The sequence below is a fragment of the Nilaparvata lugens genome, chromosome 2 (genome assembly GCF_014356525.2).
Source record: "Nilaparvata lugens isolate BPH chromosome 2, ASM1435652v1, whole genome shotgun sequence".
Lineage (NCBI taxonomy): Eukaryota > Metazoa > Arthropoda > Insecta > Hemiptera > Delphacidae > Nilaparvata > Nilaparvata lugens.
The window spans coordinates 73,659,815-73,679,460 of record NC_052505.1 but is presented as its reverse complement, the minus strand read 5'-3'; the positions used below and the strand labels follow the sequence as shown (position 1 = coordinate 73,679,460).

Below are 19,646 nucleotides of genomic sequence, written 5' to 3'. Positions count from 1 at the left end.
AGGCTATATAGAAAAGCCTATTCCTATTATTTTCAAAGATTTTACCTGCAATAGTAATAATAATTTATTGCTGGACTAATAAAAAATATCAGCATAATTTCACTAATTATATATTTTTTGTAATATAATAATTATTTTTATTTCAAAAATCAAAATAAGTCACTCTTTATAAGCCAAAACTCTTTTTATAAGCATTAAATATGTGTTTGAAGTATGAATGCTTTCCATGATGAAACTTGCTACTCTATGATGACTCTATTTGGAGTCATAACTTAAAATGCCCAAAAAGTAATTATGAAAAATTTTAGGATTTTTTTATTTTTATCAGCAATGAATTCTGAGTTCAATGATAGTTTTTCCAAAAATATTTGAAAAATCATGCATTGCAGGGTTAAAAACTTTGGAATATTTTTAACGTTTATTCTAGTCGTTGAAATACCGGTATTTCAAAGTTTTAAATAAAAGGGTACTAAAAGATTTTATATTGTTTTCTTTTAAAATCATTCATAGTTGAGAATGATATATATTGTATCTATCAATGTATAAATAAATAAAGTTGATTGAAATAAATGGAGCAGATATTAAAAAACACACTAGGCCTATTCATCACATATAGGAGACAATAATGTGTCTCATGTTTTTCCTTATAAATTTGAAACCTTATTCCTGAAGACGATGCCAACTCAATATTTGCTTCTGACCAGCAGAGATTTATTGGCCAGACCAGTTTACAGAAGTGAAAGTACCATAGTAGTCCTCATGTTATAAAATCCACTGAGATACATTTAAATGTCAAATGTTATCAAAACGGCAGCTTTGGAAGTTCAAATATTAATTTCAAGTAGTCTTAATACTTGGAGCATAAATTTCAATATGATGTCAACAAGTCAGCTCAATTTATTATATATCAGGGGAATTCAATCATATTGATGTTGAGTTATTCAACATTCAAAAAAGACTAAGCTTATTATGTAAGCAAAAATATTAATTTGGGTTTATTAATGAAATATATTTGAGATAAGACGTATATGTAAGTTATGTAAGAAAAAGAAACTTCTAAATAGTTAGCTTTACTGCCTGACTGATTTGGATGTAGCTTAACTTGTGATAAAAGATGATGATTCAAAACTTAAACAATAAAAAATTATGACCTTGGATTATTAAAATAGCCTATTTTCAGTGATGATTCTATGCTTCCATTTATAGAATATCAAATTTTTAACAGAACAAATAAATTATTTTTACATCGAGTTTCCAAAAATATAAAAAAATGATCATCAAGAAATAAGCAGAAGGCTACAGTAGGCCTGCCGTACTTTGGATTATGGCAACTCACTTTCACTAAGAAATTCATAAGAATGCATGAATATTTGTCTACTAAAAATCAGAATATATAGAGGGGGAATATATATTTTTATAAAATATTATTTTTAGAAAAGAATATTATGATCAACCCGGCACATATTATTATAGTGGGGTATCATAATTAGAACTATAAGTTTAGTATATTAGCAACTTTTGTATGTATAATATAATAAAATCTATGTATATGTTTTGTCAATAAACTCCTCTGGTTGCAATTCATTGGCAATCAGAGAAATTATTATTATACGTTATATTATAAGAGGAAGCCGATTAAATGGAAAAGGTAAATGAAAGAAAAAGTGGGAGAATTACAAAAAAAACTTTATTTGTAATAAAAATAACAATGGTCAAACATTTGCAGTCTAAATTGATTGAAATGATTCTCAGTTCAAGAACTTACGAGAATATTCAGAACATCTACAGTAAGTAGGTACACAGTACTTTATTCGACTGTCATGAATTAATTCCTGTATTACTTTTGTAGTTTGTAATAAAGAGGAATTAATATAATAGTATAGGAATGAAACAACACAAGTTGAAACACAGAGAGCATTATTTGTTTGTCTTCACATAGAGCAAAATTATTTGTTCTAGTTTGCATTTTTTACAAAAGTAGTTTGCTTGAAAGTGTTCAGTCAAGTTTCAAGTTCTTCCTCTTGTCTCCCTGTGGGTCGTACTTGTCGAGGAGTCTGTTCCAGTCGCGCTCCCTACTTTGACGAAGATGTCGCATCACTTTAACTGAAGCACTCCTCTGTTTCTCACTGCATTTGGAGCAGTTGGACTGGATTGCATCAGGCAGCAGTCCTTTAACACACATAAAAAAACAGATAATCAGTATTCAGAATTCCGTACAATCCATCTTAATCCAGTAGAGCAATATGACTATAGAAGAGCCGATTCTAGAGCAAATTCGAAAAAGAGACCGCATAATAATTCATTTATTGTATTGATATGAATTCATTCAATCACGCTAAACTATTTGGGCATAGGCCTATACTCCAACATTGAAAAATCACTTGTACATGGAAATGGATCAGCTTCTTTTAATGAACCGTATGGCTATATTCAAGATTCATTTTCCAAGGTAGATCCACCTCAAAGTCAGAGCTGGAAAATGTTATGTGCATATAATAGTCTTCTTCCTTATTACGGAACAAACAAACAGTATAGTTCACTAGAATAATCATAAATAAGTTTTCATATTGATTATTCATTATTATGTGGTAGTGTTCTTCCAGTAAGTTTCTCATGCTTGTAATTTCAAAGAAGATTTGGAATAAGTTGGGCATGCACAGCTTATAGAAAATGCTGCACAAGTTTCATATAGCACCTATTTTAAATTACCTAATAAAAACAATAATATAAAAACTTGTAATACCCTTTATGAAAAACTTCAAAATATTTCAACTACTACTACTACTACTACTACTTTTAATATTTTTACAATTTTTATATTGTTTTTATTAATTTGAAGCAAGTAAGTAAAGTGATTCTATGAAGCACCTATTTTCTAACATCAAGAACAAACTAAGCCAAGTTCGCTTTTCGTAGGCTAGAAGCCAAGAACTTGAATATTGGTTGTTCTGATTGGCTCCTGAAATTGGTTGCTAGGTGATTGAGAACTTCACTTTCAAAATCTTTCTGATTTACTGTTTTCAAAATTGTTAAATATGGCCACCTTCTATGGCACCTTCTCTCTTTATACAGCCAAATAAAATACCATCGTACTGTCTATGATTGGAATTCTACACTGAGCTTCTATAATATAATTAAACAAGCCCCTATAGGAAATATATGAAGACCAACAAGGATTCTGATCATTCTAGACCTCTTTTTAGTGTAGAATCGTAGAATATAGGTGACAACAAACTGATAGTATGATTATCGGTTACGAGAGATAAGGTAACGACCTGTGAGCCCAACACCAATTTGGACAAATTTCGTTAACTAACTGTGAATTTGTGTGCGGTTTGGTAACGAATTGCGCTAATGCCCAATTGACGGATGATTGCAGTTATTTGGATGAAACAGTCGCACGGAAGCAGGAGAAAGTTGCTGAGAGTGAAAGTGGAATGGTCAGACACGAAGCAGACGGTCAGGGCTATATTTCAATGTAGAACACCAACAACACAAATATATCAAATCAAACTGAGAGAATAAGGAAGCAAATCATATTCTCCAAGTCTTGATCTTGAAAACGACTTTCTAGTGGTTGGACACTACGCCGCATCGTTGCTCATGAACTGGAAGTCGATATAATATCTTATGTCACGAGTGTAACTTTCATCAGGTATCAAAAGTTACCTCATCACTATGTAAATCATTACAGAATATATTATAGAACGAGATCCAGCATTATTTTGAGAATTAAATATCATTCCATTTATCTCTTTAACATGAACACGAATTTCTTTCATTCTTATTTAATTCATATATGAGGATTTTTTAAATTTTAATGAATTTAATATTGGACAAGAAAGGCTGATGCGATTGAAATAAATAGGATGATCATGTGAGATGAATAATAATGTTGTCGACTGTGACTGTGATATCTGAGAATTTCTCATGTATTTTAATGAAAATCTATTTCTTGGAGACTCTTTCTTAGAGTAGACTCAAAAAAATGTGGACTACATTTGAAAAATCAACGCTGTTCAATCAAACTTCCTGATCCTATTCTCATATTATTATATCATGTTCACAAAAATGAGATGTACAAAAAAGGCTTGGATCGATTCATCTAAAGGAAATCAAAACACTCAGGTTACACAGGTTAACTGCGAAGCTGTTGAAGGAAGAATAGAATCTAATAAAAAAAAATTATTAGTTCCTAAAAGATGAACATCATGAGATGTCGAATACGGGTACTTATTCTTCCTTTCTTGCCAGAGATCAAAATCTGATTCCACATACATATATAACGCCTTCTAAGAATCGCTTTTAACAATACCGATAAGACACTATCAATTATCAATGTTACATGTTACAAAGCCTCAAGCTACAAGCGTATTGCCAAGTGGAGCCAACTAAGGTCACCGCTTGTTAGCTCACAGTCACCTCAGTTAATGGGTGAAAGTTTCAAGAGAAGAGCCAGCCTTTGCTGGAGTGCTCGTATATTAGTAGGCCACAGAGTATCTCATGTGACTTAATAGGTAGGTACTCAATCCATAGCCTGTCATCTACATTATGTGCACTATTGCCTAACAATAAGGCTGTCCTTACTGCGATACTCGTTCCGTTCAAATGTCGCTTTAAAACACACAACAAAAGCATTGCACAATGGACAACTAATTTTCTCACAAGCCATATTCTTCATTGTTCATGCACTAGACAGGTATAATTATAACGAGCTACAAGCATAGATATATGGATATGAGCTGAGACTCAACCAACTTGCATGAATCAATCAATATTAGCCTATTATCAGTCATACAAGAAAAAAAAATTGATCAAGCAATTTAAATTTGCCAATACAATCAAATAGCAGGTCTACATAGAACGTTGAACTTAAATTCAGTACTCAATTCATTCAAATACGTAGGTATAGAACTCATGCAGTTTTCATGTTGCAGAAGAATACCAATAACGAGTAAAATTTTAATAAGATTTGAAGATTTATTATTGTGAATACGCCTGATCGAAAACGGTTTCTCAACACTAAATTTGATGCATTACAATTGCAAGTTCTAATTTATCATTTTTCTTCCATCTCAATTGATTTTAAATTTTTGTTCAATTTGGTTCATTAATGTTGTTGAACCATTTTTGTCATTAATTTTGTTGATAGCAAGAAAACTCATAGTTTTTCATTTTCCTATTCATCTCAAAGTAGGAAGACAAATATCGGCTAGTTCACTCTCGTTACTAGCTCAATAGAAATTGTGGATAATGGCCATAATTATGAGCTTTTGCTTGTGCATGAATAATAGGAAATCACTTCTTGATTTCAATTCAGGAAAATACATTTATGTGTAAAGTTTTGATGTACTGATAGTTATTCATGCTCTAGTGCAGATGTTTTTGAACTTTTTTGCTTTTGGTGCACTCCTGAAATACCAGCATTTTTCACGCCTTCCACTCATTTCAACAGACATATACCACCAGGCAGGATTTTTTTCAATAGCGGATGAAGCCCACATAAGCTTTTTGAGTTGCGTGGTGATTTGATGAGATATGTCAAATGTCCATGCCACCGGCGGGATTCGAACTCACGAACCAGGCGGTGCTAGCAAACTGAAGTTTGTTGTCGTTCCAGACCACTAGACCAGCGCAGCCGGCACTAAGATGTAGTCTCTAGTCATAGTAAATAATAACAAGTCACTATGAAGAGCCACATTCTTAACATGTTTGAGAAAATTATTAAATTATGCTCAAAATATGAGTTTTTTATATGATATTCATATTTTGAATTTTATAGAATTCTATAAAACTCTAGAAATCGGATGAGATTTTCTATTTCTTCTATATTCTATTTGTTCTCATATGTTTATGCCCATTAGGTCTCCTACCATCCTCAAAGCTACAACTCTCCAGGCCGACCCTGAGAACATTTAAATCGAGACTTTTCTGTTTGCTAATGGATTATTAATGTGCAGGTGAATGAGTGGAAAGCAAATTAATTGCTTTCTACTCATTATTTCTTCTTCTATCTTCCTGTATATTTTCCTTTCTAATCCTTTTGGCGGGATTGATGCACTGATTGCATAAATTGAGTGAATCACTTTAATTATATGATGCCTTTTTTGTATTATATTAATTTTGAAGTGTAACTTTTTCATATAAAATGGCCAGAGAATCAACCTAGTATTTAGGCTACCTGATTTTAAAGTAACATGCATCTTTTGTTTCTTGATTTCACTTTTATTCTAATGTATGGGTATCTAATCATTTAGTTCTAATGAGTTAATGGATCTGCATATTTTTTCCTAATTTTAATTTGAAAATAAAAATAGTTTGCGAGCTTCATGTTACAATAGGCGATAGCCTTGAAAAAAGTATCAATAAGATTCTATTTTATTAAATTCTCCTGAAATCGTTTCCCTAAAGCTGGTGCGTTTATCACTGAAAAACTCAGTTTTAATGAATAAACTGCTACGTCGTAAGATGTTCTCAAAGTTAAGAAAAAACTCTAGAAATTCAACTTAATTCCTTTATAATCTAAAGTTTTGACCTTGCCTCTCTTTTTTAGAAAATTTAAATCCAAATTCACATTTTTTCTCAACAATTCATTAAATCTAATGAATATCTAATACTGTACATCATGACCTTGATGAATAGAACTATTACTCAGAAAACAAGAACTAGTCAGGGAACGGCATCGATTTTTAATAATGTTTGAGCAAGGTGATCAAGTGATATGTAATATTACACAATGGAAAAAAACTTATTCAAATTAATGACTCTTTAATCTATGAGAACTGGATGCCCCAACGCAATGGTATAGGCTACCGGTAATTAATATAAAACAGAGTAGGCCTAGTATGCATAACTAACTTATCTTCCATCTCATTTTCTATGAAGTGAAAAACATGCTTTCAAATAAGCAGAATTCAATGGACAATAAAGTTTTATATGCTCATTGAAAAACGCAAGCTATTGAATAAGCATTGCAATAAACTAATTGATCTATGATAACAATGGATTCATTCTATGATATCAACAACGAATCATGTTTGATTACGTCCTCACTACTGATTTTCCATCCAATAAAAATGCTACCATTTTATCATCATATTTGAAAATTTTCCATTTCAAACTTGTGATTGTTCAAGATTTCAATTATAATTAAAACAAACCACTAGGGTATAACCACTGTACCATATATGTTATAATAACGCCTTTGAATATGACACCATTAGAAATGATTCACCAATATAAAAATTGCGGTGTGGTGCAATTCAACTTATTTCCTATCATATAATTCCTAATACGATAATAATAATAATTACGATAATAATTTTCGAGAATTCTTGAAAGATTGATTAAAAGCTACTAAATATTTTGCAATTTTTGTTATTGAAAAATTATTCGAATATGACACATTATTTTTTATTTAATTCACAAATACAATTATGATTGATTATCAATATTTCAACAACGACATCTTATCATGGCCACAATTACACCTTGTGAAAACTATTTTGAGTAAACGGAACAAAATGATGAATCATCGATCGTCACGCTCATCTTTTAATTATTATTTGTTTGAATGGAATACTCTCATCACTTATTTCTCTATTGTAAGGACTTACAGAATAGCACCAATATGATATATATTCCATTTTTAAGTGTAGAAATAGCTACATGTATCTAATAATTTATTCAAAAATTTAATCAGTCTTATTGGAAGAGCAAAATATAATCTTAATGATAATGTATGATAGAACCTATTGAATTAAATTTAATATGCAAATTGATTTTTCCAATAGTTGAGTTACCGTTCTATACAATAATCATTATTATAATTCACAATCATTGTTACAATCTACTAGAATACGAATGAACCAGTGGAATATGATGAATTGATAAATGAATTAAAGAATATATCTGAAGAGGCTATTCGAAAAAATATTCACAATTCAAAAACATATATTATTGTCCGAATGGATGTTCAATAGGGTATGGTGAATGTGATATTCCAGTTAGAAGAAAATATGATAATTTGTATAATTTTTGTTCTGTTATCTACTTCTTCACATTCGGCTGTAAGCAATTTTAATAATGGCTATATAGATACAACAGTTGAAGAATGTTTGATTTTGATAATTAATTGAATCATCTACAGTGTACAGAGGATTAAGAAGTGTATAATAGAGTGTCGACTGCGCCTCAACTTCGCCCTCCTAGGATTAAAACGATGGTCATGCATGCTTTTATGCAAATTTAGAATCAAATTCATATCCACGAAAAATACACTGAAACTGAAAATAATTCAAATAATCATTTAGTACTAAAAGACACAGAGTAACTGGATCTATTTATATTTAAGTTCTGGATTTAACAGAACTGTACATTACACCTAAAAAAACTTGGCGCAAGGCAACTGGTATAAAGTGAATACTTTCATCAGTAGTAGCAGCAAAATAAAATTGAGAAAATGGAAAAAAGTGATGTTTCTCAACTTGAAGATGTGCAAAAAGTGGGTCTACACGAGAGACAGCTTGAGAGGGATCTACTATATTATTTTGATGTACCGATATTAGCCGATATTGTTATCCTCTATCAGTTATTGCAATTCATTTTAATGTATCTGAATAAAAATAAATCGATCTGCTTCATTCGAGTGAATACAAAATTGTATCTCTCAATTTCCCACTTGTATAACAAATTTAATCCTTCATTCAATTAAATATAATTTATCTCTCAATCTTTTACTAATTCAATAAATTCAATACTTCATTCAGTTGAATACAAAAGTTTAACTTTCAATTTTTCACCTATTCTACAAATTTTAAGTTCTGATAATTGAAAATTCAAAACTCAATTTTGAAATTTTAATTTTCTGAATAATTTTGTTTCATTGAGCTTTATTCATTTTCCAGTATATCATCTCCAAGTACCTTTCAATGAATAATTGAATTTTATACTCCTCTAGTTGAAGTAAATAAGTTTGATGTGGTACTCACTTTTGAGTTCTCGTCCTTCCTGAGTGCAGGAGCCCTCGCCCATGAGACACTTGATGTACTGCGACAGGACGCGGTCGTTCTTGAGAATCTTGTCGATGTCGATGTTGTCGTACTTGGACGTGTACTTGCTGTCCTGGGCGTGACAGACAGCGACCAGCGCCGCACAGACGACTGCAACCAGCAGAAGGCACCTCATCTTGCTGCAATCGAAACCAAACTTACTCTCACTGATGTCCAACACTCTCTTATAACGCATCTCCTCGGAGGAGGTGTCCCCTCTCACTCCCCCACGTCTTCCTCTCTTCACAAGGGGGGCGGGAAGGTGCACCGTCCGGTTGGTTCTCTTAATTACAAAGCAAATATTGGCAAAGCCTCAGCTTGCGCTCCACACACGCCTCTACCCAGAAAACATTGGAAATACCAGTGAATTCTAAGAAAAGACTTGTGAGCAAGAAATATGTTAGCTTCTGTAATTTCCATTAGGTCGCAGAAGAGCCATATCATTGCAGTGATGGAATATTCCAATAATATTGATTTATAGATGTATACATGCTATAGGACTTCGTAGAACTCAAAGTACGTTCTATTGAATTGGAGATGGAAAGTTTTCGTAGCGAAAATGATAGTCTACTGCACAGTGGATATTTCTACAACACATAGGCTTTTACCACACAAAATCCGATTTTCTTGAGTAGTCCAGTCAATGTAGACAACGGCTACAGGGGGTGTGCTTGCAATATAATATAATATTGTTGTTCTGATTTTCTAATATATCATTTGGATAGGCTACACCTATGTATAGTGACTGGAATAAAGAAGCAGCACACAAATCTGAGATTTCCAAGCAAGTGAGATTGAGTGTAGGCCTACTATTCATACTGAGTGCTTGAGATATACTGATTATAATGATTATTAGCAATGAGGTATTAGATCATTTACGTTGGTTCCAATGAATAGATAAAATTAACTAGTGAGCTTGTGAAAATACATAATAAATGTGAATATAAATAATACTTGAACGAGCGTCAGCGAGTTCTCACTTATGACTTACCGAAGACCAAAGTCGTTATCCTTATCTTTGTATGTTCTACAATAACTTTAGAATAAATTGATCAATCAGTTTCTAATTTTGAACACGCATTCTTCGAACCTTTTTACTGGTCAAGTTCGTTGGACAACAAAATTGACTCAATCCTTTGTTTTTCAACTTTCTAAACAATAGATATATGATATTGTATTATGACATCAATTATTGTAGTTCTTTACAGTTGTGTTGTGAGTGATGTTGTGGTACTTTTCCATAATGGAAACAAATTTAAAATTGTAGTTCTATTCATCCTTGAAACGATGAGATCAAAGTCAGCTTGATACCTTAATTCGGTACTGAGATATACTTGTTTTGCGATTTAAACTTCTGCCGTTTTAAACTTCTTCAATAAACGATTCTTTTCTAACGATTACCAATAAAAAGTTACAGCCAAGTATGATAATTGAATTTTTCCCTTTTCTACGATTCTACTAATAATCAACTCCAGATTGAGACTGATACATGATAAGAATTTGCGATTAGTCTCAAATTGTAGAGAATTCCTTGCTCTACATGCTCAGTTGCCTCAAATACATCTTCAACCTTCTCTCTTCATCGAAAAACTACGTAGAAATAAGAGAAAATCTCTCCATTTTCATGATTTTTTTGAAACGGTCGAATCGAACTTTCCAAATATATTTTTCATGAATTATTCACGTGAAATGAAAGAAAAGATTTTGTTCCACAATTAAAGACCAAGTGAATTTTTTTCTCACAATGGGTATCGGAAATAAGCTGCTTTGAATGTATAGTAATTAGCCATTTTTTGTGTATGGAAATATAGGTTTAAGTACTATTCTTCATGTACCTGTCCGCTTCCAGACGTTGGCTACCATGGTGGCTAGTTTCACTCTATCCACAGCTGCACGGAACAATTCCGCGATGTTAATGGAGAACCTCTCAAATTATGCAGGGCTCTCAAATTTTTCAGCCATAAAATTATTCTTCTTCTGCCGACCCCTCTCCTTCCCATTAGTCTTTCTTCAATATGCCCTGTAGGAGATCATAACGGTCTGGGTTTCTCATAGTATACCCCAAGTAGTGCAACTCTCTCGCTTTTATAGTATTTAGGAGCTCTCTTCCTTTTCCCATCAATCCAGGGAAACGAATGCTCAAAAAAAATGTTTGGAGGGAGAAGTTTGGAACACAATTTTTGACCCCACAGCTCTTTCAAGGATAGTAAAGGGTAAACATATCAGAAGTCCTCACTTTTCTCCCTGTATCAATACATCAATAGATCACTAGACACTTGTTGCTGTGTTGAGAATTTCACACTCAATACTAGAGCTGCTATAACAATTATTGATGGGAAGCATAAATTGGTGAAATAATACATCAAATTGAAGGAAATTGAATTCTCTACAACCCAACATTCAGTACTCATTTTTCGATGCATTGTTGTTGAGTAATAAGCCCTGAAAGTGCAAAGAGTTGGAAGAAAAACTGTCTTTCAAAGATTTTACAGTTAAAGAGTTTTAAAGGGTTAAAAGTGAATATCTCGAAAACTAAAGGAGATATCACAAAACTCTACTGAACAAAACTTGTAGGAAATTCATCTAGCTTCATTTTTGTACAGTTAGACATGTCGCTGAAATGCGTTGTTCCCAAGATACATGCTTGCAAGCCAGAAATGAAAAAACGAAACTTTTAAACCACCCTCATCCCTTAAGCTTAAGGGGTGGGGATGAGGACTTTTACTATGTTCACCTTCTAACTGGCCCAAACAAAGCTGCGAAGTTAAATATTGTGTTCTAAAATTTGTCTCCAAATTCCCCTGTCAATTGATCTATTGTTAAACTGAAGATTCTACACTTAACACTATAACGGCTGCAATAATCGTAGGGAGATGCGTAAAATAATGAAGTAATACATGAAAGAGAATAAGATGCTGTATAAGCTCATTATTAGCACAGTTTTTTTGAATCAATCGTTATAAAGTTATAAGGCCAAAAATATAAAAAAATCGGAGCCGGAATGGGTTTTCTTAAAAATATGACACCTTCGACAGCTCATACCTAGAAAATGAGGAGATATATGAAAGAATGTTAAGAATAAAACTTTTAGGCTAATTTGTGAGCTTCAATTTTGTATTTCACAAAAATTCCCCAAAGACGCATATTGTTTGAGATATGTGCAAAAAACCAAAGGGGTGGTACTTTCGAACCACCCCAACCCCCTTAGCACAGGGGGTAGGAGTGAGGACTATTGAACTGTTCACCCCCTTACTATCCTTAAAAGAGCTGCGGGGTCAAAAATTGTGTTCGGAACTTTTCCATCTATTTATAATCATTCGTTGACTGGACTACATTCTTCTGAGAATTTCGGCATTATAGTCACACGATTCATCCATGAAACCCTCAAAATTCTCCTCTACAGCCACATCTCGTACGCCTCCAATCTTTTTGTTGCAGCTTCTGTCAGTGTCTGAATCGACCCCATATAACAATACCGAAAAAACATAGCAGCGCAACATTCTAATTTTAGTATTCAACCCTAGATCTCTACTTTAGAAGATTGAGGCCATCCTGTTGAACACACTTCTGCTTCTTTCAATCCGGAATTTTATTTCCTGTGAATGATCCCATTGCTCATTTCATAGTGGATCCAAGGTACTTCCATTCTCTCTATAACTCCACATTTTAATCCTCATTGCCTCCTCACAATGTTGTTTTTACTGCAATCTTTGTACTTGGGTTCAGCAGTGTTGATTTCAAGTTCATATAATTATGTTTTATATATCGCATATTCATTGGGCCATCTGTTGGCAATCAACAACTATGAACGCATTAAATTCATCCTTGAAACACTGACTTGACCTATATATACACACTTTTTTAATTCAACACTTTACTGATAGATTGATTGTCTATCAATAGATTGAGAAGAACATGTTTTCGGAATAATAAATGCTGCATGACTAAGCACATAGGAAGTCCGTATTTGAATGTGAATGGAAATATTAATTTTCAGATAAATTTCATGATTCACCAAATGAAGTCGAATATGACATGAGATACATTGACTTTTTGGCGATACGAAGTTCGCTGGGCCAGCTAGTTGATTTAATAAAGGCTGAATTCCCTCCAAATTTCTGTTTTTACAAAAAATAAAATAGTTTAGAAAAAATGTAACTCAGCACGCAATGGAGATAGACAGCTGTGACTTATTTAATTTTTTTCGAACATTTATTATCCAAGAGAATGTCAAGAGTAATGTAAAAAATGTAATTTTTCTATCCGTAGTCCACGAAAATCTCAAAGAATGGAAACGTAGCCAATAATCCGTGGATTTTTGGGCACCCTGTAAAAAGCTCCAAGACCAGAAGGTCATTCTTTTTTAATTAGTAGGCCTATGTCCAATACTCCAGAATAATTATTGCACAGAAAAATTGGGAGTTTTCCAGCAAAAAGTTCCTGGTGACTGGACTATTACCCAATCTAGAATACATTGATATGTATTCTAGGTAAATTGATAGTATATCTGTATGTCTCTTTTTATTATTCTCTTTCGAAAATTATTAAACCTTTGTAGTACTCAATATAATTATTATCGGGGACCGAGCTTCGCTCTGGAGTGAAAAAGCATAACAATTCATCACGAAAGAAGAAATTATAATAATATTCATAGTTAATAAAGAAATGTTCTATCTAATCACAATGAATTGAGATTAATTCCCAGAGAAATGAAAAAATTTCCCTCACAAAGGCCCGGTTGCACAAACGCCGGTTGAATTTTAATCCTGCTTAATTCCCGTGAACCAAATCAGAGAAGACCATTTCAAAAACATGGTTCTACTGGAATCAATCAGGATTAAGAATGACCCGGTTTTTTTGAAACCAGCACTAAGTACCTAATTGAATGATTACAAAAGTTCAACAGCTGAGTCATAATTTTGACACAGTCCCACACACATAGACTCGCTTACTCACTTCCATCATCATCAGACGACAAAGTAATTATTATCACCTGCTTTTCCAAGGATAAATAATAATTATCCTTTTGATGTCCTTCAGCGAGTTTTCTCAGGGATGAGACCTAGTGCAATCGAAGTTTTATATAATAAACCTACTATGATCTGAATTTCGTGAGAATCGTTATAGCCGTTTTCGAGATCCGGTAAAATACAAACATATAAACAGAAATTGCTCGTTTAATAGTAAGTGATCTATCTATCGGGTGACCGAGCTTCGCTCTGGAGTACGAAAGCATAAAACATTTATCACAAGAAAATAAATTATAATATATTTATATCTCATACAAAAAGGTTCTATCTAATCACATTGGATTAAGATTAATTCCCAGAGGAATGAAAAAATTTCTCACAAAGGCCCGGTTGCACAAAAGCCGGTTGAATTTTAATCCTGATTAATTTCACGTGAACCAAATCAGAGAAGACCATTTCAAAAAGATGACTTATCGGATTGGTTCTACTGGAATTAATCAGGATTAAAACTTAACCGGCTTTTGTGCAACCAGCATTAAGTACCTGATTGAATAATTACAAAAGTTCAAAAGCTGAGTTATAATATTTTTTTCCTACAGATACCCTGAAAAGTGACCATTTGTGCACTGATTGCAGGCTGCAAAGAATCACTTTTCCGCACTAGTGCGCAAAGTGAGTACTTTGCGTACTCCAGATTTGCAGCATGACAACGCAAAATAGTTAGTAGGTTATATGGAGCACCAGTGCAGCAAAATCGAAATGAAGTTGGTAACAGTGACTGCTGTGGCTGCTATAGTGAGCAGAGGTGCAACGAAGCACAACGCGCTAATTATTAAGTAGATATTATAATGGAGGACAACGACAGCACAGTGCCACCACAGCACACACCACACAGCTGCCCCCCGCCATTCAAACACACATACATTATTCAGGCAATTTTACCCATAATTACCAACTTTTCATATTCAATGGTAACTGTAGGAAAAATTTAATGTGAAATACGTGCGCAAAGTTCGTTTGCTGCACTCAAGAAACCATTCCGCCCTCGCCTACGGCTCGGGCGTAAACGTTTCTTTCGATGCAGCAAACTGTCACTTTGCGCACTAGTTGCACAAATAAACTAGTTTCAGTCCTACCAGAGACAAGAAATATAGTTATGCTTATCCTTATCAAATGATAAATCAGTTTAATCCTATACTTATGCTTATCCTTTATCTATGGTCCTACACACATGCACTCGCTCACTCACTTCCATCATCGACAGACGACAAAATTTCCAGCTGTTTTTCCAAGGACCTATTTATCCTTTTAATGTCCTTCAGCGAGTTGTCCCAGGGTTGAGGCCAAGTGTGTAATCGAATTTTCAGATCATAAACCAAATTTCGTGAGAATCGATAGAGCAGTTTTCAAGATCTGGTCACATACAGATATATATATATTAAAACATATTTAAACATATAAACATGAATTGACTGAATCGTCAAAAATTTCTCTTGACAATGTTAATAACTCATGTTTCTAACAGAAAATTCCTTGTTATTAACAAGATCTTGCCAGCCAGGTCACTCGATATTATTATTATTTTTTAACAAGATCTTGTTATCAATATAATTGACTTCCATATGATTGCATTTAACGAGACTATTCATATTATAATAATAACAGCCGGAATAAAAAGCAAAAATCTGGTGTGGCGCACTCACACTACTTTCCTTGCCGTTATGAAAATTGATCACCTGACGCTAGTGTTCACGAGTCTACTATTCTAGGATCTTAGCCAGCTGGTGACAGGACAATAACGCTGGAGACACACGATGTGTGATATCTCTTCATAGTGAATGATTTAATAGAATCAACAGTTTGCCAACACTTTGCAATTGAATAATCACATTTTCTCGAATTTCGAGCTTATTTTTAATTTTAGGTGAAAATGTTACGAAAAATCAATTGTAGAGATTTTTATGCTCAATCTTTTCCACTCAATTTTTTTTGTTTAAATTATATCTGAAGCCTGATAATTGAGAATCTAAAATCAAACTTTGCATAGATGAGGCGGAGCTCCTGAAAGTTTTACAGATATGGGACTTGTGGCAGTTGATAGAGCTTATCAATGACTATCTTAAGTATAAATTTGATGAAAATCGTTCGAGCCGTTTTCGAGAAAATTACGAAAAACCCTGTTTTTGACAACATTTTCGCCATTTTAGCCGCCATCTTGAATCGCATTTGATCGAGAGGTGAGATATCGTGTACACAGACGCACATACACTCATACTCATACAAACACACACACACACACACACACACACACACACACACACACACACACACACACACACACACAACACACACACACACACACATACACATACAGATCAATACCCAAAAACCACTTTTTTGGACTCAGGGGACCTTGAAACGTATAGAAATTTAGAAATTGGGGTACCTTAATTGTATTCGGAAAGCAATACTTTCCTTACATATGGTAATAATAGGGCAAGGAAAGTGAAAATTGTTTCCAAATTTGAATTGAAACATGTGTGTGATCATTGAAATAATGATCTTCATCTGATCTAATGTACGGTACATAAATTATAATGCATTTAAAACAGAGTTTAAAACAAAAGTTTTCAACATAAGTTAATAACATTTTCTTTTCGCTGCTAGTTTTGTTATCAACAAAAGTTAATAACTTTGTCACGTGTTTTGTCTGCAGCTGTAGTTATTAGGGAACAGCTGTAGTTGTAGGGTAGGGATGCTGGGCGAGGGGGTTGCGGGGAAGATAGTAACCTGTTATTAACAAATCTTGACATAAATCAAGATAACATAAATCTTGTCAATGACAATTGACAAGGAATTTTCTGTTGAAAACACGGTTTATCAACTTTTTTCAAGATAATTTTTTGTCGATTCAGTCAAATTGACAACTTTTTATTAATAACTTATGTTATCAACTCCGGTGTAAACGCAACTCAACATGATGTTATTAACTTTTGTAATTAACATCAGTTGATAACAGAAATGTTGAAAACTTGTGTTATTAACTTCGGTGTAAACGCAGCTTTAGTCAATCTTATTGTTCAACAAACTCGATAGGCCTATGTAGAATGGTTCAAGAAGTTTGTGTTGAAAATTTTAAGTTGATTGATGAGAGTATCTGAGAGTTATCGTCGAACAATCCCCATGAATAAACAACTCGAGCATCAAGTGAAAGTAGAAACTCGCTACGCTTGTTTTATTAGTATAGCCTAACAATCACGAAACCACGTTTGTAATAATTATTATTATTCAAGCATCTTGAATGATTTTATAAAACAGTATTACTCTCAATAGATTATAAGTTGAAATCCCTCAATTGAGAATCATATTAAATATAATATATTGATTTGAGAATAAGTTAGTTCTATTATACTACTTAATTTTATTAGGCTACTTACGTTCAACAAATTGAATGTTCAGCTTTTTAAAGTGACTCAAAGCTAGTGCCCAAAAATTCCTTTTGATGAGAATAGATCCAACAGAAATCTTTTAATAGACACTCTGTATTGTTTTTTTTAGATTGAAGAGATTTACCTTAGGCTAATAAATTGATTGTATTTTGATAATATTATAATACTGCTTTTAACAGGTTAAAGTGGTAAAAGTAAACATTATTTTGGATAAAAATGTTGTCAATGGTCAGCTGACTTCAAGAGTTTTGCCAAACACATTTTTTACATGAATTATTGATAAATAATTTAGTGCTGGTTGCATAAAAGCCAGTTGAATTAAAACCGTTATTAATTTCACGATAACCAATCAGAGAAGCCTTTTCTGGAAGGCCTTCTCCAATATTATTGCGGTTCTTGTAAAAATGATCACAGTTAAAAATTTATCGGCTTTTGTGCAACTGGGCCTTAAACTTATTTCAATTCAACTATTAAAGGTTGAAATACATGTTATTGAACATTTAACACTATTTGTGCCAAAAGAAACCCTATTGAAGTGCCAAAAATTTATAAGTGTAGACCTACAACACAATTTTTATTATTATAATGCCGTAACCGTAGGCCTACTGATGGTTCTGAAAGATGAAGAAGCTGTACAAAATCTACAAAAACTTTCCAGTCCACTCTTATAGGACTGTGTATTCCAATGACTTCATTAAAAGAGTTTTTGTGATAAAAAATATGATATCAGTGGATTGAGAACAAAATGAACATAATAAACAATACCGTAGGTTTATAATGGATTTAATCCATTTTTAAAATTGGTGCTTTAAATTAATTGGTGATAACTGGTCCATCCGCGATATTTCAGTGTCAGATCTGAGATGAACAATCATTTTAAAATATTGGTGTGAAGTACAAATCTAACGAAAAGACAAAACATGTCCAATTGTAAATATGAACGCCTTTATCAAATAAACGCAACCGCAATGCACTCCCGTAGCGCGTGTAATGTATTGAGAAAACTGTAGGCGTTTCTTCAGCACTTTCAAAAATCGGTACCGCACCTGCAGAAACAGGTAATTCGCTCATCTTCAATGATCCCGATCCCATCAAGAATAAATAAACGAAGATATTTTAAAATAAAGCTCCATTACCTATGTAATAAACTCTCTTTATTGTTCCTTATGGACTACTATTCATATCTAGTGTGTAAAACGTTTCTCCTGTTCTACAGCACTTCTGACTTTATTGAATCAGGCTAATTTTATATTGATATCAGGTAATAATAGAGTGATTCCACTGATAAAAATAATGGTATTTGAAGTTACAGTTCTATTTCCAAAAGGATCAAAACCTGGATATAGACAATGTAGGTAACAGAATATATATAAGTTGATAATGATAAAGATGATAAAGTCCTGTATTCTGTTATTCCATTCAGAAATAGCATCGTATGATAATACAAGATGAGACTAATAATTTAGTCTCAATCAATTATTGATTGTCAATTCCCGACATTATAATCTGTATGAAAAAATGTGTATTGTACCTTTCTAATTGCATTGGAATTAATCCGTTACGGGGACTGATGACTAGAAGCGCTACATATTTGGCAGTGGTACAGTAAGTATATACCTATGGTTATTTAGTTACTATATAACTATGGTTATTTAGTTACTGTAGGCAGTGGTTTATGATTGGACTAATTATATCATATAGTAAAGACAAGAGTAACATGATATGCTGAGGTAACACTTCGACAACTGTAAAATTTCCATTGCGTTTCAAATATGCATTCACCTAATTATAGGAAATTTCTTTTGTTTATGATGTGAGAGTCTGAGAGAGATGAATGTTTCTTTTGAAGCTCAACCAAAATTGAGTCGGGGGAAAAAATACATTTTTTTCGATTATACCTGAGTACCGTCTGTAAGAGATAATCAAATAGGTACCGGTAAGGTAGTGTCATTATTTGCAAAGCACTCAGACTAGAACATTGTTTCCTCATTAATGAAAGTTATAATAATTTATGTTGTTGAAGACCTGCTAAAATTGGATTGGTGATTCATTTTCGAGTGTTTTCTTCTCATCTATTTCAAAGGCTCAAGTGCTCTCATCAGAGAACAAAAGTGTGGTAATGACTGATAAGATAACAATGTGGGAGAACAATTTCTCTTGAATTTGGATATGTAGAT

General features: G+C 33.1%; 1 protein-coding gene across 1 annotated transcript; it reads right to left on the bottom strand.

Moving 5' to 3' along the window:
- Window positions 1–1,669: 1,669 nt before the first annotated feature.
- On the bottom strand, window positions 1,670–9,494 carry LOC111057067 (ejaculatory bulb-specific protein 3). Its single transcript, XM_022344495.2, has 3 exons — window positions 9,433–9,494; window positions 8,991–9,331; window positions 1,670–2,169 (listed from the first exon to the last, which is right to left on the bottom strand). Exons 1-3 carry the CDS (start codon window positions 9,492–9,494, stop codon window positions 1,997–1,999), a joined length of 576 nt encoding a protein of 191 aa, XP_022200187.2. The 3' UTR covers window positions 1,670–1,996.
- Window positions 9,495–19,646: the final 10,152 nt, after the last annotated feature.

Excerpts from the sequence above, each read along its gene's own strand:
- LOC111057067 (XM_022344495.2), bottom strand. The coding sequence starts at position 9,494 with ATGATATGGCTCTTCTGCGACCTAATGGAAATTACAGAAGCTAACATA. Across the intron at positions 9,332-9,432 it reads AACATATTTCTTGCTCACAA|AACCAACCGGACGGTGCACC; the intron begins GTCTTTTCTTAG and ends TGTAATTAAGAG. Across the intron at positions 2,170-8,990 it reads GGAAGGACGAGAACTCAAAA|GACTGCTGCCTGATGCAATC; the intron begins GTGAGTACCACA and ends TGTGTGTTAAAG.